At 38.4% G+C, this 26741-nt stretch overlaps 1 protein-coding gene across 2 annotated transcripts; it reads right to left on the reverse strand.

Annotated features, from left to right (window-relative positions):
- Window positions 1-1934: 1934 nt before the first annotated feature.
- tmtc3 (transmembrane O-mannosyltransferase targeting cadherins 3) lies at window positions 1935-26024 on the reverse strand. 2 transcript variants are annotated; one of them, XM_062421327.1, is made up of 15 exons: window positions 25902-26024; window positions 24911-25124; window positions 24096-24314; window positions 20661-20760; window positions 17835-17950; window positions 17349-17521; window positions 13109-13361; window positions 11854-12002; window positions 11361-11481; window positions 11016-11127; window positions 9699-9802; window positions 7705-7874; window positions 6685-6911; window positions 3327-4142; window positions 1935-2747 (listed from the first exon to the last, which is right to left on the reverse strand). In XM_062421327.1, exons 2-15 carry the CDS (start codon window positions 25097-25099, stop codon window positions 2743-2745), a joined length of 2754 nt encoding a protein of 917 aa, XP_062277311.1. In that variant the 5' UTR covers window positions 25100-25124; window positions 25902-26024; the 3' UTR covers window positions 1935-2742. The 2 variants fall into 2 exon arrangements, with proteins under 2 accessions (XP_062277311.1, XP_062277310.1); XM_062421326.1 differs by lacking the exon at window positions 1935-2747 and having other exon boundaries at window positions 2760-4142.
- Between the last annotated feature and the right edge of the window lie 717 nt (window positions 26025-26741).

Consider the following 26741-nt stretch of genomic DNA (forward strand, 5'->3'; position numbering starts at 1 on the left):
ATAGTATTTATTTATTTATTTTTTATCATTTATAACAGGAATACTGTTGTCAATTTTGAATTTACCCCTAGGGGGATCAAAACAGGCAACATGCAGGCAAAAATTATTTGTGCAAATGTTTACTTAGGTGCAGACCTTTTGCATTCATTCCCTCTGCAAATACATCCGTTTTAAAGTATAATCTTGTTCATAGAGCATAAGAAGCACGCTGTTGCAGAAAAACACACTTTTTTTTCGGAAATTGCATTAGTGCAGGAAGTCACGTTTTGTCAATGGATAGATAGACCCATTAGTTGCTGTGTATTTGTAAATGGCATTACATAGAAAATTTAATTGGTCAGAGAGACAAACGATAGCATACTTTTTGGTACATTGGATTTCAATTTGGAACTCAATTTGGGATTTCAAAATTGGATTGGCAATGGGCTTGACATCCTGTGAGGAATGGCATGATGCGCCTCTGGTATTAAATGTACTGCAGCGTCCGATGCACGTCCCCCCCTCTCACCGCACTTTGCTCTGCAGCAGAGTCCGGAAAAAAACACAGCAGGTATCTTCTTTACTGCACACACACAAATATACGAAATAAAACAAACATAATAAAACAAGAGCAATGAGTTGTCATCTCACTTTATTTAATAACCTAAGACCCCCACCACCAAGGGTTATATTGCATAAAAAAATCTTAAATCGTACAAAAAAATCAGTCACTCAGCAGAAACAGAAAAATGTTGCAAACCGGATGCTTCCTCATTCAAAATTGTACCTACTTTTTTTTTTTTTTTTGGGGGGGGGGGGGCAGACAATTTGAATAGTTCATTACAGTACATGTTTAACACTGACATGGGCTCCGTTGTCTTACAAAGTGAAAGTTCACACATTGAAAAATTAGTAGAGACAAAAATAATGCACCATGTATTTAAAGATTTAAAGCGTACTGTCAGCGGTAAAACAAAAAAAAACAAAAAAAAACAAACATCTACAGCATTTGCAGTGCATATAAAACAATAATAAATAACACTGGATACACGTACACTGTAAATATATGTACATAGATATTCGGGGCGTCAATGCATAGCAAGGCTCCTTAGTACCACCACAGTGCTCTTACAGTTACAGTATTCAATCTTTTCTTTTCCTAATTCCACTATTTAGAATTGCACTGATCAGGGTTGTCGTAACGGATCCTAATTTATTGCACTGTGAAGGGAAAACAATGAACGTGATGGGTGATGTGAAGATATTAATGTTAAAGCTCATAAATTCTACCTTTAACCCTCACATACTGTTCATATTCTGTCTCATAATTAGTCCGTATACACATTCCACATTCATAAATGTAGCAGTCATTAATAAATGTTTGATTAATCCTTAATGATGCTGTGTATTTTATATATTACAGAGAGAAAAAAAAAGACATTCAGAATCACTATTTTTATGATCCAGGAGAATATTTGATAGAATATGATGAATACAAAATGTTTCAATGCTGATTTTTGGATTTTTGTAATAAACTCTGGTCAAATTTTCAATTTACATATAAAAGAAATATTAACTAAATGGGTATCAGTTGCACACAAATAAAATAAAAGGATTTAATTTCCATTTTTTGGGATATTTGGGGGTCACATTAGGGAAAAGTCCTCCTAGAAGAAATGTGTATAGAGTGTTTTTACAGCTCTCAAATGTAAAAGCGGGGGATTAAATGGGTTAAATTTGACCCTGAACAGTATGTAAGGGTTAATTAGCTTTTACATTGAGTGTAAATGAATCAAACACTAATGCTGACGTGCTTCACAGCTAACAATCACAAGTCTACTCATGCTGTCATTTCATCAGTTATCTGCCTCTTATTTCTTTTGAGTGCTCTAAATCAGAGCAGATGACTGTTTAAAAGTCATCAGATCGGTTGGAAAGCAGCCAATCAGGCGCTCTTTTTACAGCGCTGTAGTGTCTGCGAAGGGAAAGGCCTGAGGATACAGGAGCGTTTCTGTGTCTTTTCTTTCTTCCAAGTTATAATTAGTGTACATGCCCAAAGGAGTTGTATATGTTGGTAGTAACTACAGAGAGAGAAATCATAGCTTGTGAATGCTGAAGAAAAGTGAAACACAAAGGCTACTAGGAAATAAATGTGGGAAACCTCCCCCGATGATATTTTTTTGTGCTGGTAACATACTGTGGAGCACGATAAAGGAGGAGAACTGTTTTCTGAAAATGGGCTGTGAAAAATTCTCCCTGTGAAGTGGAAGGAACTTTGGGAAAATGAAGACAACATGATGAAGCCTGATGCAGAGGATGAACGTGCGTCATCGTTGACCGTCACATAAAAAAAATGGGTGTTGTCCCGGACTACAATGATGTGTGCGGGACAAATTTATCAAGAAAATAAACAGGAAAAACAGTCGTGTAATGAAGCCGTAGCGTCTAAAGGATGAGGGATAGACGAGGGGAATCGAGGGCGTAATGTGACAAAGGGAGTGAGATAATAGTCTTTAGATGGGATCACAATGAAATTGTGAGGTGAAAGCAGCTGAGGGCTGATGATGTAGTCACAGGAAGTGCAGAGCGAGATCAATAAAGATCTGCTTTGGAACATAATCCTGGCGTTGAGATGTAGTGTGGAGGGATATTTTTCTCTCTCTGTGTGGTTTGGGTTATTTTGAGGCTCGAGCTCTGCAGATATCATCCTGCCTTGAGGAAATCTGAGGGACACGTCATTTCCTTTAATTGTCCATGATACAATCATTCTGTTTTTAAAAACAATAACACAAGTGAGTCACATCTTAGTGAAAAGAAAAAAGAAAAAAAAATCCAGTGATAAACAATAACTACTCATGGAAAAAACTAAACATATATTTATAACCACTACACATCTACGATATGTGAAATCACATTCAGGTGAAGCACACACACATTGGCATCTACATCTGCCATAAGCTTTTAAATAGATTATCCCAAATTGGCTTATTGTGCTTATTGTTTTATACGAGTTCCATGTGCAGATCAACATTTCCCTTCTTTACATGATTAGTGTTAAAATTGAAACAACAGGACAATGCCGAGCAGGCCTGCAAACGTCATTAGATCAAAAGAAAATAAAATGGCAATTGATTAAAGAATAAACGCTTTAATTTGGGAGGGAGGGGAGGAGAGGGGGGGGGGAATGCAGTCCTGTCGTGTAGCATTAGAGAGAGCTCTATAAAAGTAGTCCAGCTATAAATTACAATAATTTCAATCACCGCTCAATATGCGCTCAATCTCTTCTAGTCTCTTCAAGGCAGCTGCCCTTTTTTCCTCTATATCTTTAATCTCTTTAGTGGACTTACCCTTAGTCCGCTTGTCAGACTGGCTACTGTCCAACGACTCTGATTGGTCCACGCCCGAACCTCCGAGGCTTTCTGCAGAGGATTTCCGCACATTCTTCTCCTCCCCAGCCCCCCTTCCAACAGCAACAGCATCAGCGGCACCGCTCCCTTCCTCCTCACCCTCAGCAGTAGCAACAACCACCTCCTCCTCCACCGCCCCTTCCTTTACTCTCTTACGCTTTTCCTTCTTAGCTGACGTGGTGGTGGTGGCTCCCTCTGCTGAAGTGAGCGGTTGCCCCGCCGCACTCATCGCAGCCATTTTGCTTTGCACGATATTCAAGTGACGGCGCACGTACTCCTCGTGCGGCGCCAGGGCCAAGGTCTCCTCGAGGCAGCGCTCGGCCCGCGGCAGGTCGCGCTCCTCGAAGTAGACCACGCACAAATTGTGCTTGCCTTGCACGTTGGTGGGGTCCATGCGTAAAATGCGCTCGAAGCAGACTTTGGCACCACGAGTGTCTTTCTTGTGGTTCATGAGGATGTCACCCTTTAGGATAAGCCCCTTGATATGCTCTGGGTGGTGGAGCAGCAGCTCATCCAACACGGGGAGCGCATCGATCTCCCGTTTGGACTGAGAGTAAAGCAACGCCAGGTTAAACAAGGCGCTGCGGAAGCCGGCCTGCAAACCGATGGCTTTGCGCATCCACCTCTCAGCTGCCGCGTTTTCATTGGCGTCCATGGCCAACATGCCGAGGTTGAAATAGCCGTTGGCATCTTCGGGTTCCTCCTCCACATATGTTAGGAAACGGCGGTTGGCTTCAGGCCAGAACTTGGAATCACCTGCCAAAAGACATCATAGGCACAGTAAAAGTTAGTAATTAACTGCTTACTCCACTACTGATATCATCTAGACAGGTAGGTGTGAACCAGACATATTAAGTTACTAGTTGATGGATTATATCTGAAGGAATGGTCAGAGTTCTCTCTCTCTCTCATGCCATGTAAATGAAATGCAACTATCACAATGCTTTGGGTGACGAAATGTGGGCATTATAAGTTATCAGTTATCATTTCCTTATTGCAAATACACCCACTCATGTACAGACTACTATCACTAAAATACTTTGATACTGAACATAACGTAAACACGTGATAATCCTCTGGCAATAAATGTCTGCATGTTTTATATGCAATGCACATCAAAGATAATTATCCTGTTACAATGGTTTTTATTTTTATAACAGTTTTAGTATCTTTATTTATTTTTAGACATTACATATGTTTAAAAAAAAAAAAGTATCTTGCTATTGGTTTTATTTACTCTTATACCTTTTGTCTTTTTTACTGTCTTTTTATTGTCTGTTGTTTGGGATTGGGATCAATAAAGTGACTATCTATCTATCTATCTATCTATCTATCTATCTATCTATCTATCTATCTATCTATCTATCTATCTATCTATCTATCTATCTATCTATCTATCTATCTATCTATCTATCTATCTATCTATCTATCTATCTATCTTTGGGGTTCGAGTTTTGACACGAGTTCCAGCTCACGTCTCTCCTTTTGCTTAAGAGATTTTACTGTCAAAGACATTTTTAACATATGAACTCCGGGCATTGTCTGAGACTCAGGTCCGGATATTGTCCAGGGTTGCCCTTTTCACACATGCAGCACACAAGAGGAAATTGTTGGGCGTCCGACGTGTTCTCACCTACTGGAGGAATACTCTGTTGGGTTTAGGCGAGGGGAGGCGCCTGGGTAGGGCATGACTCAAAATGTAATGCTAATTCTGTGGGTTTTCTTTATGCTTTTCAACAGAATTCAAACAGCTTTCTTCACCAGGGGAGTGTTCAAAACTAGTCAAAACAATACAGCTTAGCAAGCGGCATGATGATGAAATGTCATCAACGCGCCAACTCGCTTGCGGTGAATTCTCTGGAAAATGAGTGGCTGTTTTTTTTCCCCACACATTATTATACTAGGCATCTGGCAGGGTAAGGTCCATTTAATGTTTGGTGCAACTGACTGGGATAATTGTGTTCACGCGTATAGCACCTTCGGATAATGTCTGGAAAATTTCAGGGTTGCGGTGCACGTGTGAAAGCTGCTTATGGTGCTCGGACAAGCTGGTGGTTCACAGTTTATAGGAACGCGATGATTATTATTATTAGAAAACAGAAGTGGAAGATAGAGAAGACTGAAAGGTTTTTAGGGCAAGTCTTGCTCCAGCGGCTGTTCAGAACCGGATTCAGTTTTTTTTTAGTTTGGAGAAACTTGAGAATCTTAAGAAAACTGTTTATTGAACAGTTGCAAAAACTAACTGAGCATGTAGTGGCTGTGAGTCTGTAGTGCTGCAGCAAATTGTCAAGTGACCCTTTGTTGAACTTCATTTGTCATCTGATTTGTCATGTGAGAGATAGCTGAGTTTTAACAATGGACTATAGAAATAAAGAGCTACTGGTGAATGGTGATGTCCGCTTGAGGAAAAAGCAGTCAGGGAAAAACTTTCTTTTTTTTTTTTTTTTTTAAATGAGAGTGCAACTGCAAATGTTATTTTAGAGAATGTGATATATTCATTTCTTAAAATAAAATCTACAGATTGTAGGAAGCAGGCTTTCTGAAGGGTCTGATAAACACGGTGCAAGCTTCCTAATATCCTTTGAAAAGTTATTTTTCATGTTGCGGAACAAAAACCCTTTGAAGGAGTAACAATGAACAAAAAACCTTAACACTTTCATACGTCACACTAAATGTTGACTGGTCACAGAGTCATGGTACAGTGAGCTTACAGGCAAAGAAAAATTACTTTAAATGAAATATTGCTACATTTATGACTCACTCTTTCTCAGTTTTGTCTCAAGCACCCGACATAAAAACAAAACAGACGTTTCTTCCTGTTTACACCCTTGACAAAAGCACTCTTCACATGAACTCGGTGTTAATATGTTGCACTTGGATTAACTTGTGACATGAGCGTGCTGGTAGCAGACAGTATAAAAGCACTGTAGCAAGATTTACAAAAGCAAATAAACACTGGTTGAAAAGCTAACTGTCCAAACCGCCAGTCAAACCTGCTGGAAATAAAACAGCTTATTAAATGTGTTGATTGTGACAGAGTCAATGACCTGACAGAAACTTGGCAATGAACAAAATGTTAATGCATGCAGGATTCACAACATGCAACAAAAACACCAGTTCTTAGAACATGGTTACACCCTAAAAGGTAATATTAGGTTATTTCCCTTTGTTCATACCAGTTAGAGTGAATGGGGGTGTTATGTTAAGGCCAAGTAATGCTTGTCATTGGAAACGTCGAGTCCTGGTGTGACTCCAAATGGAGACATTCGATTTAAGTGATCTGGCAGACCTGACTCACCAGACTCCTGCATGAGAAGTGCAGAGTTGAAAAGGGCCAGTTTGTGGCGCGGGCTGAGCTCCAGGGCGTGGTTGAAGTTCTTCAGGGCCTCTGATGGCTCCTTCATCTCAATGTAAACAATAGCCAGGTTGTACCACAGGTCAGCGTTGGTGCGGTCAAGCTCCAAAGCTCTGAGGTAGGCGTCTCGGGCCTCTGTGAGCTTGTTCATCTTCAACAACAGCTCCCCTCTGAGACAAATCAAAATACAGTAATTTAAAAACATGCAAAAAGAAAGCAAGAGGAGACAAAGCATGGTAATTGAATCTTGTAATAGATAATACATTTATAGCCTGTACAATCTTCAGCCTATAATTACTCCTGTCTTTCTGAGGAAATCCATTTCCTCTTTGTACCAGGAAGGCAAGACAGGTTACGCAAGCAGCAGTTTTAGACACGCTTGGGTGCAGGTGATAACAGATATACTGTAGCACTTATTGCAGACTTATTTCCAGGGAAGACAGTGCACAGAGGGCAAGTAATAAGATGAAATGTGGCTGCAAAGACACACTGCTCAACGAGAGATGTTTGACAATACAAAGTGTGGTATGAGTATAAAAAGTCTACCATTGAGGGGTTTCAGAATAATCATTTTGTATTTTTCTCCCCTTTTTCCCCCCTTCCTGAAAACTTTACCACAATTGTTTTATGAGACCTTAAATCATTGTGTTAATCTGATTAAGTGCCAACTGCACCCTGGCAACTACTTAGAACTGGAATAAAATACTAGTAAAAATGGGCGTCTTACATAGCTGTGAGGAGTAGGAGTAGTGAGCCAAAAGATGTGTCACTGTTCAAACACTAATGTGTGAGTTACAAGATCAGAATATTTCAGGAAACTTCAGTTTACGATTAAATAATAAATGTAAAGACACTTTAATAGAATTTTAAGTTCCTGTATTCTGGTTTATGTGTGCAAAGAATGAAAACTGGTTTTGCTTAGAGGAGTGAAATCTTAGGGGTGCAAAAATAAAAAAATCTTGCCTGCTGATGTATGCTTGTTTGAAGTCTGGTCTCATGCTAATTGCTTGTCTGTAGAGCTGGTCGGCTTCTTCTAGCCGCGATTCGTTGGCCCTGATCAGATTGGCCAGGTTTATGTATACGTTCAGATGGTTGGGGGCCACGCGTGTTGCATACTTCTTACCGGGAATAACCTGATGAGACGTTCACAAAGTGATTCAGAGAAACTGAGAACAGCAGAGAAAGTTGTTAAAAGTCAGTCTGTAATTCTGAGAAATGCCATGAGTTGTAAAAGGAATGGAAGCCAGACTACATTTTGATAACGATCTGTCAGTTCGTAGTATTATACAACAGTTACATTTCTTCTGATGTAGACATTTTTTTGGGCACTGACTCCATCTGGGCTCAATGCCCCAGTTAAATCAAGTGTCTGATAACTGGAACCCTCCTGACTATCACCACCCTCATTTACGTGGAGCGCTGGTGGTGACGATTGTTGCGGTTGTATGCTGTCGTCAGCAACTGTGATCAATAATAAAAAGATGCTGGTAAGTAAGAAAATTGCTAAAACTAAACATACTAAACAGTTGGTTGAAGTAAACAAGTAGGGAGGAGCCTGTTGGACTCAATTCAATGTCATCTGACGAATGCCAAAACTAACACACAGGTGGAGGCAGATCTTGATATTAAATTGCGATGCCCTGTGTCACCAGAATGTACCTGTACCAGTTGACCTACTTCGACTCTGTGGTCAAGCAGTGACACACAAACAAAAACAAAGCCACGCTCCAGTTGAACAACTGCATGTTAAGACAAAGGCGGCTCACTAGAAGACACACCTACATATGTGGTTATGCAACATGAGTGACACTTACAAAAGGATTGTTGCTTCTGTAAGCGCAACTGATGTTGATTTTGGCAGCATAGTGTTTTTTTTTTTAAAAGGACCGGCACGTAGGATTTAATGGCATCTAGCGGTAAGGATGCAGATTGCAATCAAATGAATACCTCTCCTCTCGCCCTCCTCTTCTAAGCATGTAGAAGAAACTACAGAGGCTGCAAAACTTGTGAAAAACATAAAAGGCTTCTCTAGAGATTAAGTGTTTGGTTTGTCCGTTCTGAGCCACCGTAGAAACATGTCGGTGCAGCATGGCGGCATCTACGTAAGAGGACCAGCTCCCTATGCAGATATAAAGCAGTGGTCCCATTTTTTATATTGAATGTGGCGGCCCACCATAGTTTAATTTGTGCCACCACAGTTTCATAGTGAGCCAAACATGTCTGTACAAACGTTCAGCAAAGCATCTCGCCCTGCACCGGAGCAACTTCTGCTTTCCTTGTTTCAGAGCTCAAATATGGGCATTAGTCTTTTTTGATGGTTTGTTGGGAACGTTTATGAACTGGTAAAATTTCTTTCCCAAAACCAGTAGTTGCATTACTAAAGCGCACAATTGTTTAGAGCACACATTTTTATATTTTTTATGGATGAACCTCTTAATTTTGCTCTCATAGTGCACCAGAATGATGCATTTGACTTAAAAATGTGCCCCCGGACCTCCCTAGAGGGTCGGGCTGAGGTCGCACCACCATAGTCTCTCAAAATCCTACGGGAAACACTGTAAAGGGCTCATTCTAAGGTGATGAAAACATAATAATTCAGGTGATTATACACTAATTAAAACATACTTATGAATATTATATTCCATTATTTTCAAGTCTATCCTGCTAGATGCCTCTAAATTCTACAACGCTGCACCTTTAAGACTGATGCACGATTTGATCAAAACCATCGGGATGTTGTGAATGATGTGATCTTCCAGCTCAGGGTGCTAAACTCTGTCTACAAGCTTGACTACTTTGGTATGAATAATAAGTGCACAGAAGGAAGCTGGAAAAATACATGAATGGAGAGGAGCCAAGAGGCATGGTTGAATGATGAATGAATAAGTCACATTGTTTTCACTTTGCTACGTGCCAGTTTGAAACATCTGAGGCCTCTGTGTGACCTGGTGACATACCTGTGGCATGAGTGATTTGGCAACTAAGTAGGCATCTTCGGCCTCTTTGGACTTGTTCAAATTCTTGTAGGTTCTTCCGACATTCATGTGCGCCCCGATGTCATCTGCAGAAACATTGTGTGGAGTATGAGAGAGGCAACAGAAAACAATCCAAAAACTGACAGAAACATGCAATAGAAAATGGAAAATTCAGTTTTGCCTTACATGACCACGTCTATCTCAAACATACTTTAACAGGTTTTCCCCGCTCTGCTTTGTTTACATTACACGCATAAACCGAACTAACGTTAAAATAATAATGAAACCATGATTGTGTACTAAAGAAACAAATACGACGCTTGTTTAGAGGAGCCTAGAAGCAAAATGAATCTTTCTGGGAACCGATAAGAAAAGTGAAGTGTTGAAAAGAGGTTGATCAGGACAAGTAGAACCGACGCCTGATGATTAGCATAGCAGGAAATCCTCATCGGGTTAATGTGTTTACATTGTTAATCTTGGGGAAACACTCTTGGGTGGTGAACCGGTAAAAGTGTTGATGTTTCAACTGAGGACGGGCTTCCTGAAAACCCAATGATGAAATAAAACAGAGACGCTGGGAATGGCCTAACTTGATTCCAATCTTAGTAAAGGAGTATAATTAATGGCGACGTTAAACAAGAGACTGAACGTTAACCATGTGTGAACAGAAGTTTCTGCATGAAGAAAAGTTGAATATGTAATAATTTAGCCTTGTTTTTAAAATAGCTTTTACTGCTGCATTTCACGTTTTTTTTCCATCTTTTTTTTTTCTTCCTTTGTGTATCCAAGAAAAACTAACAACACCATTAACATAACTATAAGAGATCCTATGAACAATAAACAGCAGAGTGTTTGCATATTATTCACCAAGATTCATATAAGGGAATCAAAGCCTTTACTAAAAGAGCATGGACATTTTAGCGGGAACACTATAATATAATATCCCTGAAACTTTAAATTAAAGTAATAGTACCATTTCCTTTTTCCGCATTAACATCACGCTGCAGTGTTTGTGAAAATTCAGGCAGCAACTACCTGGTTTGTTTGAACTCCGTAAAGTCTCTCATGTTTGCGTGAGAAAGAAAAACAAGTCTATTAAGATGGAACTTGTGTGAGTTATAGTTGTCGCTGCCTGCCTTAAAAAAATGTCTGTTATGTTTTTATATGTACACACAACCAAATAAGACAGACGATGCATTGCAACATGGTGTACCCCACTATGTGAGAGCTCTAGCAGAGTTATATTTCCTTAACATGCAATGCAATCATTTCATTTACAGGCTGATTTATGTTTCTTACCTGGCTGTACACGCGTAGCCTGGAGGAAATACTGCAGGGCCTTCGCATAATTGTTTTGGTTCTCGAGAGCATGGCCAACATTATTCCACAACTTGGCATTGTTCTTGTTAACCTGAAGTGGCAAACAATTCAAGAAACTTGAGAGTGAGCTTGTTCTGTGTCAGATCAATTCAAAGAACGGCCTCGGTTCTTTGAATTTTTATTGTTCAGAAAAGATGAGTCATCTTTTAGAGTGTTACAAAGAATATTTTGATTGCAAGGTGGTTAACGATCTACTTAGACATTGGAAAATGGCCAGGACACAAAATGAGCCAAAGGTATTCTGGCGATGTCTTTACAGCTTACCTTCAGTGCAGAAGTGAATAGAGTATACTCTGATTCCCAGTCCCAATTCCTGTTGAAAGTTTTCACTGCATGTGTAGTTAGCAGCACTCCAATCATCAACCAGGTCATCTTCTTCAAGTGTCTACAAAATGAAATTATATTGATTTCATGACACAATAAACCAGACTAAATAGTTTCAGAGAACCCGATAATTTTATGAGTAGTACAAGGGTGCACTGATAGCTTTGACTTAATGTACACACAAGTAATAAGGTTTGCACCTCATTTAAAAAAACAAAAACAAATGTGGGCCAAATTGTTCCCTCTCCAAACTGGAACCACCCTGAATATTGTTGCAACAATTATCTCTGGTGGAAAATGTGTTCACAACAATACAAAGTGTTTGATATATTATTCATGTCCCCTGAGGCGCACGGGTGTGAGTAATTTGTTAGGATTGTTTGGCATAACAGACCAATTTAAGGCAGCAGCATTACTTAGAACAAGCACTCACCCTTTATGTGAAACAATCTTGAATCCATGTGCAACTAGAACACAGAAGCCCATACTGGGCACGTAAAGCACCCTCTCTGCCACAACGAAACCCACAGGGAAGAAGAGGTTGGACGCAGGAATAAAAGGCAGGACGATAAAAGAAAGAGCCTGGTGGAGAAAAGACAAAGAAATGACTTCAGACAATATGAGCCACCCTATTTTCCTGCACTTGTAATCAATAGTTGAACATGTGAACATTTATAAATATTAACTTTGGCTTCAGGAAATTGTGAGGGATGAGTTTTCACTACTGTCTGATATTTTATAGACTAAACAATTAAAAGCGTTGCTTAATCAATAGAGAAAATAATCAGCAGATTAATCAGTTATGACAATAATTGATCTGGTGCCCTAATGCACAGCTGTTATCTAATACAATTGAATGTGCTTCATACTCCATTGGGGACAGCTGGCAAGCCTTGCTACGATGCCAAGTAGGCTGATGTGATATGCGATACGTTATGCAACATATTCCAAAACGCTCTTAGCAAACCAGAGTAAACACGGTAAGAAAAAGGTCACGATAAAGTTGATTTTCTGTTGATTTGTCGTCCTCTTTTTCCAAAACTGCAGCTTAAGAGAGAAGCTATGAGGAAGTTTACTGACCTTTAAGGAAAAAGGGAGCCAAGGGCCTATTGCACAACACATGCTAATTTGTTTCTACGTGCCACAGTCATCACTCATTCATTCCTTTAAATCTAAACATTAAGAGCTTAAGTTGCATCTCTCTGCATCTCTGGCAAGTACTAAGTCAACATTAGTGCTGGCTTCTGGTACCTAATTTAGTAGGATCAAGTATAATTATCTGCGGTCTCTGTTAAACAATAGATGTGGGTAGGAAACTTTAAACACAAGGAACTAGTTCTTGTTAAAATAAAAAAAAAGGGAAAAGAAGGGGCAAGTTAATTATTTACACCTAATGAAACTATTCCACCCATTTCAAGTAGATTAAGGGTGAATGAAAACAAAACAGAGTGTTATCCACAATGAAACCCCCCCCCGTGTCACTCAATTAATTACATTTACAATTAGTGTACAATTAGTTTTACAATACAGAATCCACCTGCCACTTTGGCTGGTGGAGGAAAAAGTTAATTTCTAGCACTGCAGATGAAGTAATATAGCAATATGGGTATTACCATGTGTTGGATATACAGATATGCATTGTTTGACCACACAAATTATATCAAAATGCACTTGGGTCTTTCTCTCACCATGATGACGGTCTTGGCAGAGCTGTGCCTGTAACACAAGCTGTGGTAAGCGAGCAGGCCCAGAAAAGTGTAAAATACCAGGGTTGCTATGTTACGGTGGTCGAGAGGTGACTCCACCAGAGGGATGGTGCCCATCGTCCAGTCGCAGCAGAGCTCGGAGGGATTCAGCAGCAGCCATGCGTTCACAGGGAGCAGATAGTTGAATGTGAGTTGTCTACCGGGAGTCGGGCTGACTGCTGCTGGGTTATCAAACCTACGAAAGAGGACAGGACACAGAGATGAGAAGAGTAAATCCAATAAAAGCTTGGGAATGGTAGACAGGAGAAGGAAAACGCAAGCAGATTTGAGTAAAAAAAAGAAAGAAAAGAAAACACGATAAAATGGTATATTGGCGTAATATTTTAAGGATAAAGGTGGAGAAGAAAATATAAAAAAGCGATTAAATTTAAAGGCTGCATCGAAACAATTTAAAACTATTTTCAGTTTCTTTGTAGATCACATCAGAGTACATACAAGGACACGCATCTGGTGTGTGTGTGTGTGTGATGCACTTGAAAAATGGGACCTCAGTCAACCCCATGTCATGGAAATCGAGTGAAAAAAGGAGAATACACTGATTTCATCTGGTCAGTCACGGGTCTAGGTTTGAGGGGGTAAAACAGAGCCTCAAAACACAGTGTCGGGAAGGAAACACACAGATAAACCCTTAATGTAATGTAACTGTAATGTAGTGTGAAGAAAAAAAAAAGAGAGAGGAAAAGCTGACCTAGTTTTTACTTTAAAATAAAATGCCATACCTAACCAATGAAATAAAGAGAAGACTTAGATTGAAGGAGCATGAAGGCCTACTATCACATACTGCATACTGAATAATCTGTGTGGTAACATTAACTGTATTAGAAATAAGCTCTTATTGAAATATGAAGACAAAAAGGCTTGAAAATATTTTATTAAAACCGATATTAAGGAAGTATATGCACATGAAACTAAAGTTTGCTCCTGAACCTTATGTTACATCTCGGGTTATCTAGAAGCCAAAGATCTTTAGTTGCCCTGTTGAGAGCTGTGAAGTGAAAAGTGAGAGCCATTTTATATTTTTTACTGTCCACATTATGATGATTTAAGAGAGTTAATGTTCCATCAAATGGCTCGACCGAATCCTGAAATATTTTGGCGTTCTTATGAGCAAAAAAATGGATCATCTATTTAATTTTGATCTATATATGTTTGCAAGTTTTGTGGCAAAAGCCTGGAAATGAAGGCAAGATGGACTATTCAATTAATACTCTGTCTGACAAGGGTTAGCGTATGTTTCTTATTATTTATTTCATTTTATCACTTTTCATTTCTCTATTGATTATTTATGCCAGATAATATTGATATGATTATGAAGGAAGCCTCCGTTATACCTTATTCAATTAATCTTGTTGGTCTTTGTCGTTGTTATTTGAAAAGGTGTAATCAAATATCACAATATATTTGACCAAATATCTCAATATCGATATTGCAACAATATTGCAGGGATGACTATTGGTGCTTTCACAATATAATTACACAATGAGATGCATGTGATGTAGTAGAGTGTATTGGATGTTCACGTTCAGACTGCTGCATCTTACTGTTTACATTTTTTTCACCTTTAATCCGGTATAGGATACCCTCAACACTCTCTTCCCCACAGAAGAGCTCCCCATAACAACCATTATCTGGGCAGCACTGGTGTTGAGATGTTATCTCACAACTTTTTTTTGATGTTTAAGAGTTCTACCAGCAGTCGGGCTAAACCAGTAAAGTCTTTCCTTATGCTAATGCTAAAGGAAAGTCCATGGTTACTAAAATTTAAAAAAAGGCTTTATTATTGTCTTAGGGATATGAATGGGCCTGAGAAAATTTGATGGAAATCTTCCAATCAAGTAAATGAGATATATTGTGTGTAAAGTTTGCATTTTGATGGAGGAAAGTTCACAGAAGGGGGATATTTTAATAGGGAAGGGGTATTTAATTAAAATTCACTGATGTCCTCAAGTGAAGGTCCGGAACATCATAATGTCCGTGTTATTTTTCAGTACCTTGAAGTAGCATTGAAGTAGCATCAGCATCTGTGTCTAGTGGCTAGATTATAGACTGGCAAGTAAATACACTAGAATTCATTTATTAGTATTTACACTCAACTTGTGGGATTCAAATAAATAATAAAATAAATAAAATAAGAATAAAAAAAGGATTTTCTTATATCAAATAAAGATGGCATTTTAAAATAAAGTTAATTACAGAAAGCCTTTGATTTTGCTTCTTAAATAAAGTGCTTAGTTTTAGAAAAAAAATAAAAAAGAATCCCTTTTTACTTTTAAACTTAAACTTAAACCATAAACTTCTAACATCTAATAACTTCAGCCGCGGTCCGCCTATTAGTGACCTCTGTTCTAGGGAGCATGAGTCTATGTGTGGAGTAAAGTACACGGCTGTAATAATGTTATATACTCAATATGGCTCTATAACCCATCTGGTGATTGCTCTCACAGTGACATTATTTGATCTTGAGGGGGGGGGGAGAAAAAAAATAAACCTAAAATGTGAATGACAGTCCCACAGTTATGAATGTGTTTTGACTATACAGCTAACACTGGAATACCCACATGCTTAAAATCCTGATCTGTCTGATCACAGGTGAGCAAGGCGAACACAAATCCAGCCTGTATATGTCCTTGTTCAGTAGGTATTTTAAACTTGTTGTGGTGGATCGTCTCTTTGGAAACTAATCACAACCCCGATGTTGGTAATCTAAATGAAATGTATTGTTATGGCTCATCTTTTGATCACCGAAATTCTCTCAGACAATCCGGAGACAGCTTTAAGATTACGGCTAGAGGATTAGCACATCTAGGCTACTTGTCTGGAATTTTATCTTAGTTATCAAAATGCCATTATGTTCAATCTGTGTGGAATCCCGTATAGACTATTTCAAACTAGACTCAATAAATACTTAATCCAATAGACATATTCACATTTGACCTCCTTGTCCTCTTGGATAACTCTACGTAGTGTTCTCCAACTGGTCATGAACTTCATCTAAAGCTAAATACTGAATTTCTCCTTCTGAAATTATTAACTAGGATGCAGCACATCGTATCCGGAGCGGTCATGAGTTGAGTTAGTGGAAAGTATTTGAGGGACAACAAGATAAACACACACTAGCTTCTCTCTTCTTTCCTTTTTTTTTTTTTTTTTTTTTCATAACTGTCATTTTAAGAGGATTACATGGAATATTTTCACAGGGGGTTTTTCAGGTTGCTGTGGTTTTGACTTTTGAACCCCTTTTAACAACTGGTTGCTTTTAACATGTGAGATTAACGAATTACAGCTACACTTCAGTTTCTTTTAATAGGAGCAGCTGCCACGCAGACGTATTTCTGTATTAATCATCATCATCATCATGCAGAGCGCTGTGCTCTACAGAGTAAGCTGCTGGAAGTTAAAATCCACGGGAAGATTTTCTACTTTAATCTAATAAATAAAAGCATTATGTAAACTGTTACATAATCCAAAATAAATTAAAGAATCAGGCTAGTGTAATGTGTTTACATAATCACATAATCCATTTACATTCAAATGGATCTGATTTTTGTTCAGCTGCCTTTTAGTATCAACAAATGTCTTTTCCTTTTATGCAGATAGGTTGCAGCAGCTGTGGAGATACACTTTTTTAACAACTCACCTCGAAGATTGAATTTCAACACACTAAAAACAAAAACGACATATGACGTTGTTCAGAGTACGGCCCGACCGATGCAATTATTTTTGGGGCTGATGTCGATACCGATAAAATGGAGCAAATAAATGCTGATACCGATATATTGGCCGATAATGTATAAAAATATATAAACACACTTTCTTTTGTGTGCAATTATCCCTCATATGTGGTTATCAAACACTTTTTGACAGAGATATGTAATGGATTTAACAATAAACTTTATTGTATAAAATGACAGAAAACTTCACTGGGAATTTAATAATTATAATTAGCTATTATTAAATAGGATCAAATATAAATAAAATGCTGCCTATATAACTTAACTAAAAGTCAGCACATACTGGACGACATATTCGCCGATACCAATATATCTGTTACTTTGCTATTTGATCTGTAAAATAAATACTTGGTACACTAGTGAAAAACCCATGTAGATGACAAACAGAGAGAAATAGCATTTAGTTGTTACTGACAAATAAAAGTGCCTACCTGGTGAAGACAGGAAGCTGGGACTGAATGACTTGGACCCTGATGATGACGAGCAGCAGGGTGCTGATAACCAGGACAATGAGCTTCAGCAGTGTTTGCAGGACGGCGTAGGGGAAACCATCTTTACCCTGCAGGACCTGCCGCAGTGTGTCCAACAGCATGGGCAAGGTAAACTGAGAGGAGCAGGAGCAGAAGGATCAGCAGCAGCGGTAGAGAAAGACAGGAAGGAAAGGTCACAATGTGGTGTTGAGGGCTTTTAACTTTGAGATTAAAAGGTTTCACTGACTTCTGATCAAAATTCCACACTTTTTTTCTTTCAGATTATTTCAATGATTTACATTTTTACAGATGAATCCCAGCAGTGTATGCACATTCCAAAATGTTATCAGTTTCATCCTACTTCTCAACATATAAGTCAGACTGTATCGCACAAGTGCCAGGCACATGCCTGAACCATCACTGGAAAAAAAAAAGTAGGTGTCTTACCCCTTGTGCAACAAAAACCTCATGGATGCAGCAGATGCCTACGACGGTGATTCCCTGCTCCTTACATAGTGTTGCTGCAGCAACTAGAACGACTGTCAGAGCGATGGGAGCCCAAACTGAGAAAAAAAAAAAAAGAATATACATAAATAACAGATAACCTCTACACAACCTTTGACAGTGGCTCATCCATTACCTACAAAGGGGGTGAATTTTAGCTGAGTCGACTGAGTAAAGCCTGAAGCAAAGCCTGAATTTAGATAACAGGCTGGTCAAAGTGGGAAATACTACATGACCGGGTATTTGCGTGCAGGTGGTCATTAATCACTGGTAAAATATTATCTTAACTAAACCGATCTGAGATGCCATTACAGTGTACAAAATAGTGTAAGTCAGGCATTAGCTCCAATGTTTGCTCTTGTTAGCAGGCAGAACATTACAAGGAAATGGGACTTATATGGATTCATCTATTATTCCCAGTCTATCACGTGTTCAAGTGAAACATTACAACTCATTCGGTAAACACCATCGTGGATTATAACCACTTCCCCAGTGTTTTTCAAGATTCAAGAGACTTTATTCGTTGTTTAAAGAGAACGGTCTAGACCTGCTCTATGTGAAAAATGCTGTGTTATGATTTGGTGCTATATAAATAAAATTTGATTTACTAATGATTGATTTGCACTAACTCAGAGTACATGCACATAGGATCACTCGATTTTTTAATAATTAAATTTTAAGTTAGAAAAATGAATTTATATTAATATTACATTATTTACAGAACTCCCAACAATAATTATATTTCAGAGCATCTAATAAAGTACTGGAGCAGCAGTTGTAAGGAGGTATTGGTATTTGTAAAGTTACTGTGTTCTTTTAAAAGGTTAATTGAAACTCATAGCCTAACTTTGAACCCGATTTGAGTTAATATACCGGTCCAGTTCAGTTAAGCAAATTATTACCGGACCATTAACCATTAACCATTAACCCGACACACTGTTTCAGGTGTAATATGTGTGTTTTTGTTGTGTTTCAAATAAAAGTAAATTGAGAAAGTTTTGGAGTATAAACGTGTGTGTTTAGAAATGAATATCTACTTAATGAGAACTACCTGAATGGACCATTAAGCAACATAGCTTAAAAAAAAGCTTCCAGCTGCCCGAGGAAACCGTGAGAACAGACAATTGGCAGGAGAATACACAACAACATGCACAAATACAAGTGTAACCAGATAATTAATTCATCTCTTAACGCGTAAGACGGTTGAAACTTCACACCTTCACCCCTGCATTGGTGTCAGTTTAAATGTCAGGTGACGAGTAACAAGAATTTACAGCACAGGCATGCCAAAAATAAATAATTTAGAAACAGTATTGCTATACAGCATCCACCTGATAGCACTAACAAGTTTATTTTTCAGCTGTAAAATGCCCTGCTCAGGAGATATCAGGTCACAGTGTCTTATTTAATTTATCTACACCCTCATTTAATGGTAAAATAATAATAATAATAATTAAAAAAATAAATATTAGCTCATATATTGTTATTTGGTATCAGCCAATATTATTAATAATCGATTGGTCTGGTGTTTAAACACTTCAGGTTAATATTTGACGTCATGCTTTCTGTTGCTTGGGACAATCAAAGGTAAAAAATGAATAAATAAATAAGGCGGAGAACTAAAGATACAGAAGATTAATTCATTTAAAGTTTATAGGCACCGATGTGATGTGGCACAGACAGTTATAGAAACACACACACATGAGGACATGTTGAGCTAGGTCACTTTAGGGGACATTACATAGACTTACATTCATTTCCTGGAAACTTTCCCTAACACTGACCATAAACACTGACCCACAAACCCAGCTTTCGTCCCTAATTGGACAAGCCATCCCCAATTAACCCGTCTTTAGTTTGAAATGTGTCCCCGAAAGTGGCCTATGACAAACCGACTACACATGAAACAGAGCGTATATAAAATATAACATTAGAACAATGAACATTACACCATTGTAAACGTAACGTTATGTAATGTTATTAAAGTCCCACTCCACTCAAAAATGTCTTTTACTGTTGTGACTTCACTTGGAGTTTGACATTAAAAGGCTGTTTTCAATTTCACTAGAGTTAAAACATGTACCGATGAGCATGTCAACCAGTCATGGTCCAGCGGAGTGTGATGTGGAAAGTTTAAGCCTCCAGCGCGCATTAAAAATAAACTAGCAGAACATCTTGCATCCAGTCGTGCTTATTTACACTTGTGATGAACATTTGCACAGATTCTGGATGTGTTTTTTCCAATATGAGAGAAAAAATAAATAGAATCATATGAATTTCTCATCAGGAAATTGAAATTTTTTTGGAAAAACCATAAAGAAACAATTTTTTTTTTTATCAAAGCAGAATTTTGTTTGTAGGTCTTAAAAAATGCCTGGAGGGAAGATTTTAATTACAATATGAGAGATTCAACCTAGTAAAGTGCCAAAAACCTATCAGATCAATGGGGCGAAAAACAATTAGTTTTAGTTTCATCCTGGAAAAAGTTTCCCAATTTTGACAGTTTACGAGCCAAGCATTGATTGTAAATCCTATTGTTGCCCAAAACCTCCTCATTCAAAATAAACCTTTAAGTGTAGAATAATCTGTGAATCCAATAAGAATGAATGCAACATTGCCAAACAGGCAAACACTGAAACACAAAATTTGAGTTTAATTTCCTCTCTCTATCCCAAGCGTTTCCAGTAATATGTCGATCGAAGGGCAAATACAAACAGACCTTACATGACACGAACATCGTATGTGATGATGTGCATGAGGGGGGCTTACCGATGGAGTGATCCGACCCTGTTGATTTCGTGTAAGCCAGGAAAGCAGCCAGGAGGAAGATTGAAGAAAGAAGTTCAGCTCTGCCAACCACACCTGTGACCTGATGAGAAAAAAGTGAAATTGTAAACTTCAGGTGCTTTCGTGATAACACAATACTTCATGCACGCCACTGTATTTCAAACCAGACTCTCGGATGTCACAAGTGTTAGAGCTTCCCTACCAGTAAATGGAGGTCATACTCCACATGAGGTTAAAAAACAACGATGAGCAAAGAAAGAATTGACACGTTACAATATTCCTGGTACGCGTCAGGAGAAGCAATATACAGAATAACACTCAAGTTCTCAATCTGATCTCAGGTGGCAAGTAACCAACTCCACATGTTTAAAATCCAGCTGTGACAACATGTTTGTTCAAATAAATCATCTCAATGCAGATATTTGTTTCTTTAAAGCAGCTGGTCTGACAGTAACATCTGTCATTTTGGGTTAATGATGACTGCCCTCATGTGGAAGAAATAACAGTCGTGCTAGATACCATAACCAAAAGCATGAGGTTTTAGAATAACATAATCTTAGAACAACAGATATTACTAAAGTACACTATTCCCTCTCCCATCCCATGAGTGTTTTTCACTTGAGGGCACGCTGAGCTCTTAATGAAAAAGCCAGTCCATGCCTGGCTGGCTGGCTGGCAGGCTGACTGGCTTTTAGCAACTTGGCAACTTGGCCATGACCTAATATTTGTCATTCGTTGGCAGAGGGAAATAATTCACCGGCTGTCCCCGCGTTTAGCTGCGAGTGGCGACTCACACATCATGGCACGGCCGTTTAAAAATCTATAAAACTAAAACAAACAAGTGTATTAACAGGTGCATTAACTCACTTGTTGATAAGGTGGGAAAAGGTTCTTATGCAGGAAGCAGAAAACATGTATGCACTCACTGTACTTGTTTTATTGCCTTAGTTTGATAACATTGATGTTAAACCGTAAAAAGGAACAGGGCTTGTTCATGAACTCTTTTTTTTCAAGTGGTTGCGTTATCTAGACGAGCAGACAGACAGCCTACTTTTATGCCATCTCTGGTCAGGGCCCGGCTCTATAAATTGAAGTGCATTCATGAAGTCAGGACAAGGAAATCTAAGTAAGGAATTCAGTACATCTGCTAAGAGACTGCCTTTAAATGCCTTGTCAATCTATGAAATCTAATTTATCAGAATAGTAGGAAAACGGATTACAAATTAGCTCAAATCCTTTTTCTTAAATGTCTGACATTTCATTATCTGACTATTAGTGTCTGGACTACATCTTTTCAGTGAGTGCATTCCCCCCCTTAATGCCATTTCATGTGTATTCCGCATTATTTGTCGGACGCAAAATAATTTGTATTTGAAGAAACTTGGGAGATACTTAAAAAAAACCCTGAAGCCTCGCCTCAAAAAGACAGATAACCCCAAAAAAAAAAAAACACACACTAAGAAGGACACAAGGACACACAGGGACTCTTTGTGCGTACTTTATCATGAAGGGACCTTCAGTGCTTGGAGCATAACTCAAAAACAAATGACCCGTTCAGAGAGAGATTCCAGACAGCGATAACATGAAGGGCATTCGCTGGACTAACTCTAAGGGCTCATTTGTGAGGCAAATTGTTTCCATTCAAGAAGTCTGAGAGACTCTGCATAGATTAGAGGACACCATGAGGATGATTGGCGCAGCGGTGCATGCTGTGTAACAGTAGCACTTCACCCCAAGAAGCAGAATGTTTTCTTTGTTGTTTTTTGGATTTTTTTCCCTTACCCTGGTCAGCAGCTGTCTGGTCATCAGTTCAGCTATGTTGAATAGGATGAATTACAAGTCCTAATTGGGGAAGAGGTTTTTGAGATAGACCCTACAGATATGATCAAGTTCAAATGATCAACAACGTTATACACGTTATCCTTAATAAATGACTGTACATATGACTGGCTTTCCCTTTCAAAATTAATCTTAAAATATATTGCAATCACTATGAATATTGAATATTTCATTTGCACTGTATGTTCTTTTAATGATTTTATTGCAAATCATTATTTTATGCTGTACTGTCATATTTTATGCTCTATTTTAGTCTGGCTTTTTTTGGCGTTTTCTTTATCTATTTCTATTTTTCTGTACTTTGTTTTCTTTTTATTATAATTGGGTTCTTTTTTCTTTTTTTTATTGTATGTTTTAATCTTTCCAATTACTACTGTTCAATGTACTTGTTTCTTTTTATTATAATTGTTTGTTTTTAATTGTATGTTGTTATGCTTCCAATTCTTACTGTTAAATCATCTGATAATTAGTTTTTATGTAAAGCACATTGAGTTACTCCTGTGTATGAAATGCGCTATATAAATAAAGCTGCCTTGCCTATAGCAATGTCAATGAGACAATGTCCACAGTCAGAAGGAAATGGGTTAGGGTTAAGGTTAGGGTGGATAAACAGAGTGGGATTAAAATGGCATTTGCACTGAATGGAGTTGATCTTGTTAAAAGTGAATTAATACTATGTAACACAGAAGGGGGGAGGGGTGTTTTGGATAAGGCTTTAAGGGGCAGGTACTAACAACATATTAGCATGAACAGTTTTTCTTCACTACCTGTTCATTGCAATCGTATTTCTTTAAAAATCATGTAAACAAAAACGAAGAAGTGATTTTTAGTTTTTTTAGCATTGATCTTGTGGAGAAGCCACACAATCGGCCACTTGTTCAGAAGCGTGAAAATTAAAGCACCTTCTGACTGTGATGCCCCGCCCAGTAGACAGAGCCAGTGTGCATGATGGAGTGATGCTGAGGCAGTGCTCATCCCCATCCCCTCTTCAGTAAAGACACGTACAGTATGCACATATACACGCGGTTTTAGGCTTTGATTCTCAGTCCTTTAAGATTGGATAGATTTCTCCAACATGTCAACTGGGCCTTTCCAGCAGTGGCAGGACATCAGCTGAGTCAAGACATTCAGTTCAGTAATTGCCTAATTTTTGGCTATGAGGATAAATGCTAAGTATTTCATGCCTAGAACTGAAGAGGTAATCCAGAGGATCACATGAAATGGGCACTTGATTTTCCAATAAAAATGCTGCTTCCTAGAAAATCGCTGCTTCCTAGACAACAACATCTCTTCAGTGACCTCATGCACATCCAATTTTAAACAACTCCACCTTTTAATCCATTCTAAGAAATCTAACATCCACCATAATGAAAAGCCTTTTAGTTCATACTCAAGATGGATGCCTCACTGACCTGTGTCAACGGGAAACACACCAATAAAGTGAGTAAATTTAACATTTTAGTGGCAGCTAATGAGTAAGAAGTACAACACAGCATTTGTTCTGTCTGTTTTTTTGTCCCCATTTCATACACACATGTTAACACATTACTTGACTTCGTCCAGTGAACGTGAACTTACAGCTTCAGTGTGGATGGGGTGCACAGCAAACAACAATGCTGCGACCAAGCTGGAGGTTTTGTCCAGGAACAAACGGCACACTCTCAGGAAAAGCACACACACTACGGCGTGTAAGACCACATTGAGAAGATGGTAGGAGGCGGCGCTCAGCTCAGTGAAGAGGTAGTTCAGACGGAAGGTGAGTACGGTCAAGGGTCGGTAAGATTTATGGCTGCGCTCCTGCAATGAGATAAATACACATGCCGTCAGATGCAGGTCAGCATATAAGCATATTTCTTAAAAATGACTCACAAATAACTGATTATCTAATCAGCTTGGTCAAGACTAATATACATTTTTATATTTTTATAAACAAATAAACCAGCCCTGAAACTGAAAATAAAGTGTGTCACAAATGCAATTTCAGTCAGAAATTATGATGTGAGTGTCTGTTGCACAGGTGTCTTAATAATAATAATAATAATAATAACAATACATTTTATCTATAGAGCGTTTTTAACAATACTCAAAGATGCTTTACAGAATCAAAGACAATTAAAAGAATAATACCATACAGACTAAATGAAAACACAATCAATAAAAACAATGCAGAGAAGGAGATGCTAAATAGAAAAACAAAATAAATGAAAGAAAAACATCAAAACAATCAAACATTAGAAGCGGATTTTAAAGGGTGAGTCTTGAGAAGAGATTTGAATTTGATGAAATCAGTGCAGTCATGGTAGGATTTGGGGAGTGAGAAGAAGGCTCTGTTACTCCCCAGGTCTGGTGCTTGGCCCTGAGAAGGGTGGAAAAAAGAGGATAGCATCATTTACCTCAGCCATGGGTGTCCCCCAGAAGTCATTGAGGAATAGGTTGCGGACAGGAGTCAAGGGCCGCAAGTCCTTATTGTCAAGGATTGCTGAGACATCATCAAACACGAAGCCACACGACAGACTGTTCCAGTAACATCCCACCACCAGTCCAGTCAAAAGTAAAATCTCCTTCCATGACACGACAGCCATGGCTAACCAAAGCCGTCATTGATCACTGTGCAGAAAAAACAAAGAGGTTTGAAGTTAAATTGTAGCCTCATACTGTATATTGATTTCATGAATGGGCTGACTTATTGACTCAGTTTTTTTTTTTAAACAACAATCAATTAATAAACATGTCATTCATTCTTTAAAAGTACTTAGCAGGCTGTTTTGTCCTCATATGTGAGTTTTTAAATCATTATTTAACAACTCCTCTTTAAAAGTGGGTGATAATGTGATGATGAAATTAGAGCTGGCAATGATTTTCATTCCATAATAACGCCCTACAAATAACCTGCCACCTTGTTTCATGGGTTTGGGCTATTAGCACTGGCCTCAATATTAGGTAACATCTATATAATCTGGCCGCAGCCATTCAACACGTTAAATTACGGGTAAATATACTGGCTGACATGCTTAAAAAACCCAATGGTCTAGCAAACCAGTACAAAAATAACAGCTGGCTGTAGAGAGCAAAAGCTATGAATGAGGTATTTTAGCATCAATCTAGAGCCACTGCTAGCTAATATAAGTGCTTAAATAGCTGTATAATAGTGGTTGTGGTTGATACAGCTAAATCCCGGTGATGTAAAAGTATAAACACCTTCAAAACAGCATGTTATAACAATATCAGACTGTGGCTGCTGCACCTCAACGTTAGCTAAATGGCAAAAGCTAAGTAGTTAATTTCGCAGCTAATGCTAACAGGCTTGACACTATACTCTTTACCCAACATTAAGGTGGACGCCTTAGATGTACGTTTAGATTCTTTATTGAATTTCCTACCTACCGTGACCCTAACAAATCAGACGGTGACTTGCAGATGTGGTGATATCAAAAACTTTGGAGTGGTAAAAAACACAAAGGGAGTACTAGTACACAATTCAGAAAACGGCATCCCACTTTGTGCAAGCTAGGTTGGTTTTTTCTTTTTCTTTTTTGTCTTTGAACGCATCATCGCTATTACTTCCGGCGCAGAGGTGACCGCGCAAGTTAAACACTTTAGCTTTAGCCTGCGTCGGAGTTTTTGACTTTTTTAAAGACAAACTAAAGCGTTTAAGGACCAGTATCAAGCTTTAATATAAGTACTATACGATACATTTATATCCACACCTCCTAGATATATTGGTAAAATTAGCACAGTTTAACGTAAGCCCGTTTATTTTCTTGCGGACTATCTCAATCAGTAGTTACGTTAACTGTCGCCGTTGTCAATGGTAACCGAGCAGCCTAAGCATCATATCCTGGCAACCAAAACGTAACTGTCATTTATAGCTTGTTTGTACCGTTATCCTATGGTTTCCATTTAGCATGCATATATATTTAATCGACCTGTCTTTACTGAGCGTGGTTTGGTTGGACATTAGCTCATGTTATGAACCACCACAGCAGCTAGGAAATTAATGAAAACAAATGCTTGGTCACTGAATTTCTTCAGTAAGCCGTTTATTTTCTTGCGTACTATCTTAATCAGTTCTTCTAACGTTACGTTAACCTGCGCCGTTGTCAATGGTAACCAAGCAGCCTAAGCATCGTATCCTGGCAACCATAAAGAAGCTGCTAACGTAACTGTCTTTTTTAGCTTGTTTCTAACGTTATCCTATGGTTTCCATTTAGCATTAATATATAT

Source organism: Scomber scombrus, chromosome 6, assembly GCF_963691925.1.
Source record: "Scomber scombrus chromosome 6, fScoSco1.1, whole genome shotgun sequence".
Taxonomy (NCBI): domain Eukaryota; kingdom Metazoa; phylum Chordata; class Actinopteri; order Scombriformes; family Scombridae; genus Scomber; species Scomber scombrus.

Coding starts and splice junctions, on each gene's coding strand:
- tmtc3 (XM_062421326.1), bottom strand. CDS start 25,099: ATGGCTGTCGTGTCATGGAAGGAGATTTTACTTTTGACTGGACTGGTG. Junction 11,128..11,360: donor TATTCACTTCTGCACTGAAG/GTAAGCTGTAAA, acceptor TTGCCACTTCAG/GTTAACAAGAACAATGCCAA. Junction 9,803..11,015: donor GGCTACGCGTGTACAGCCAG/GTAAGAAACATA, acceptor ATGTTTCTGCAG/ATGACATCGGGGCGCACATG.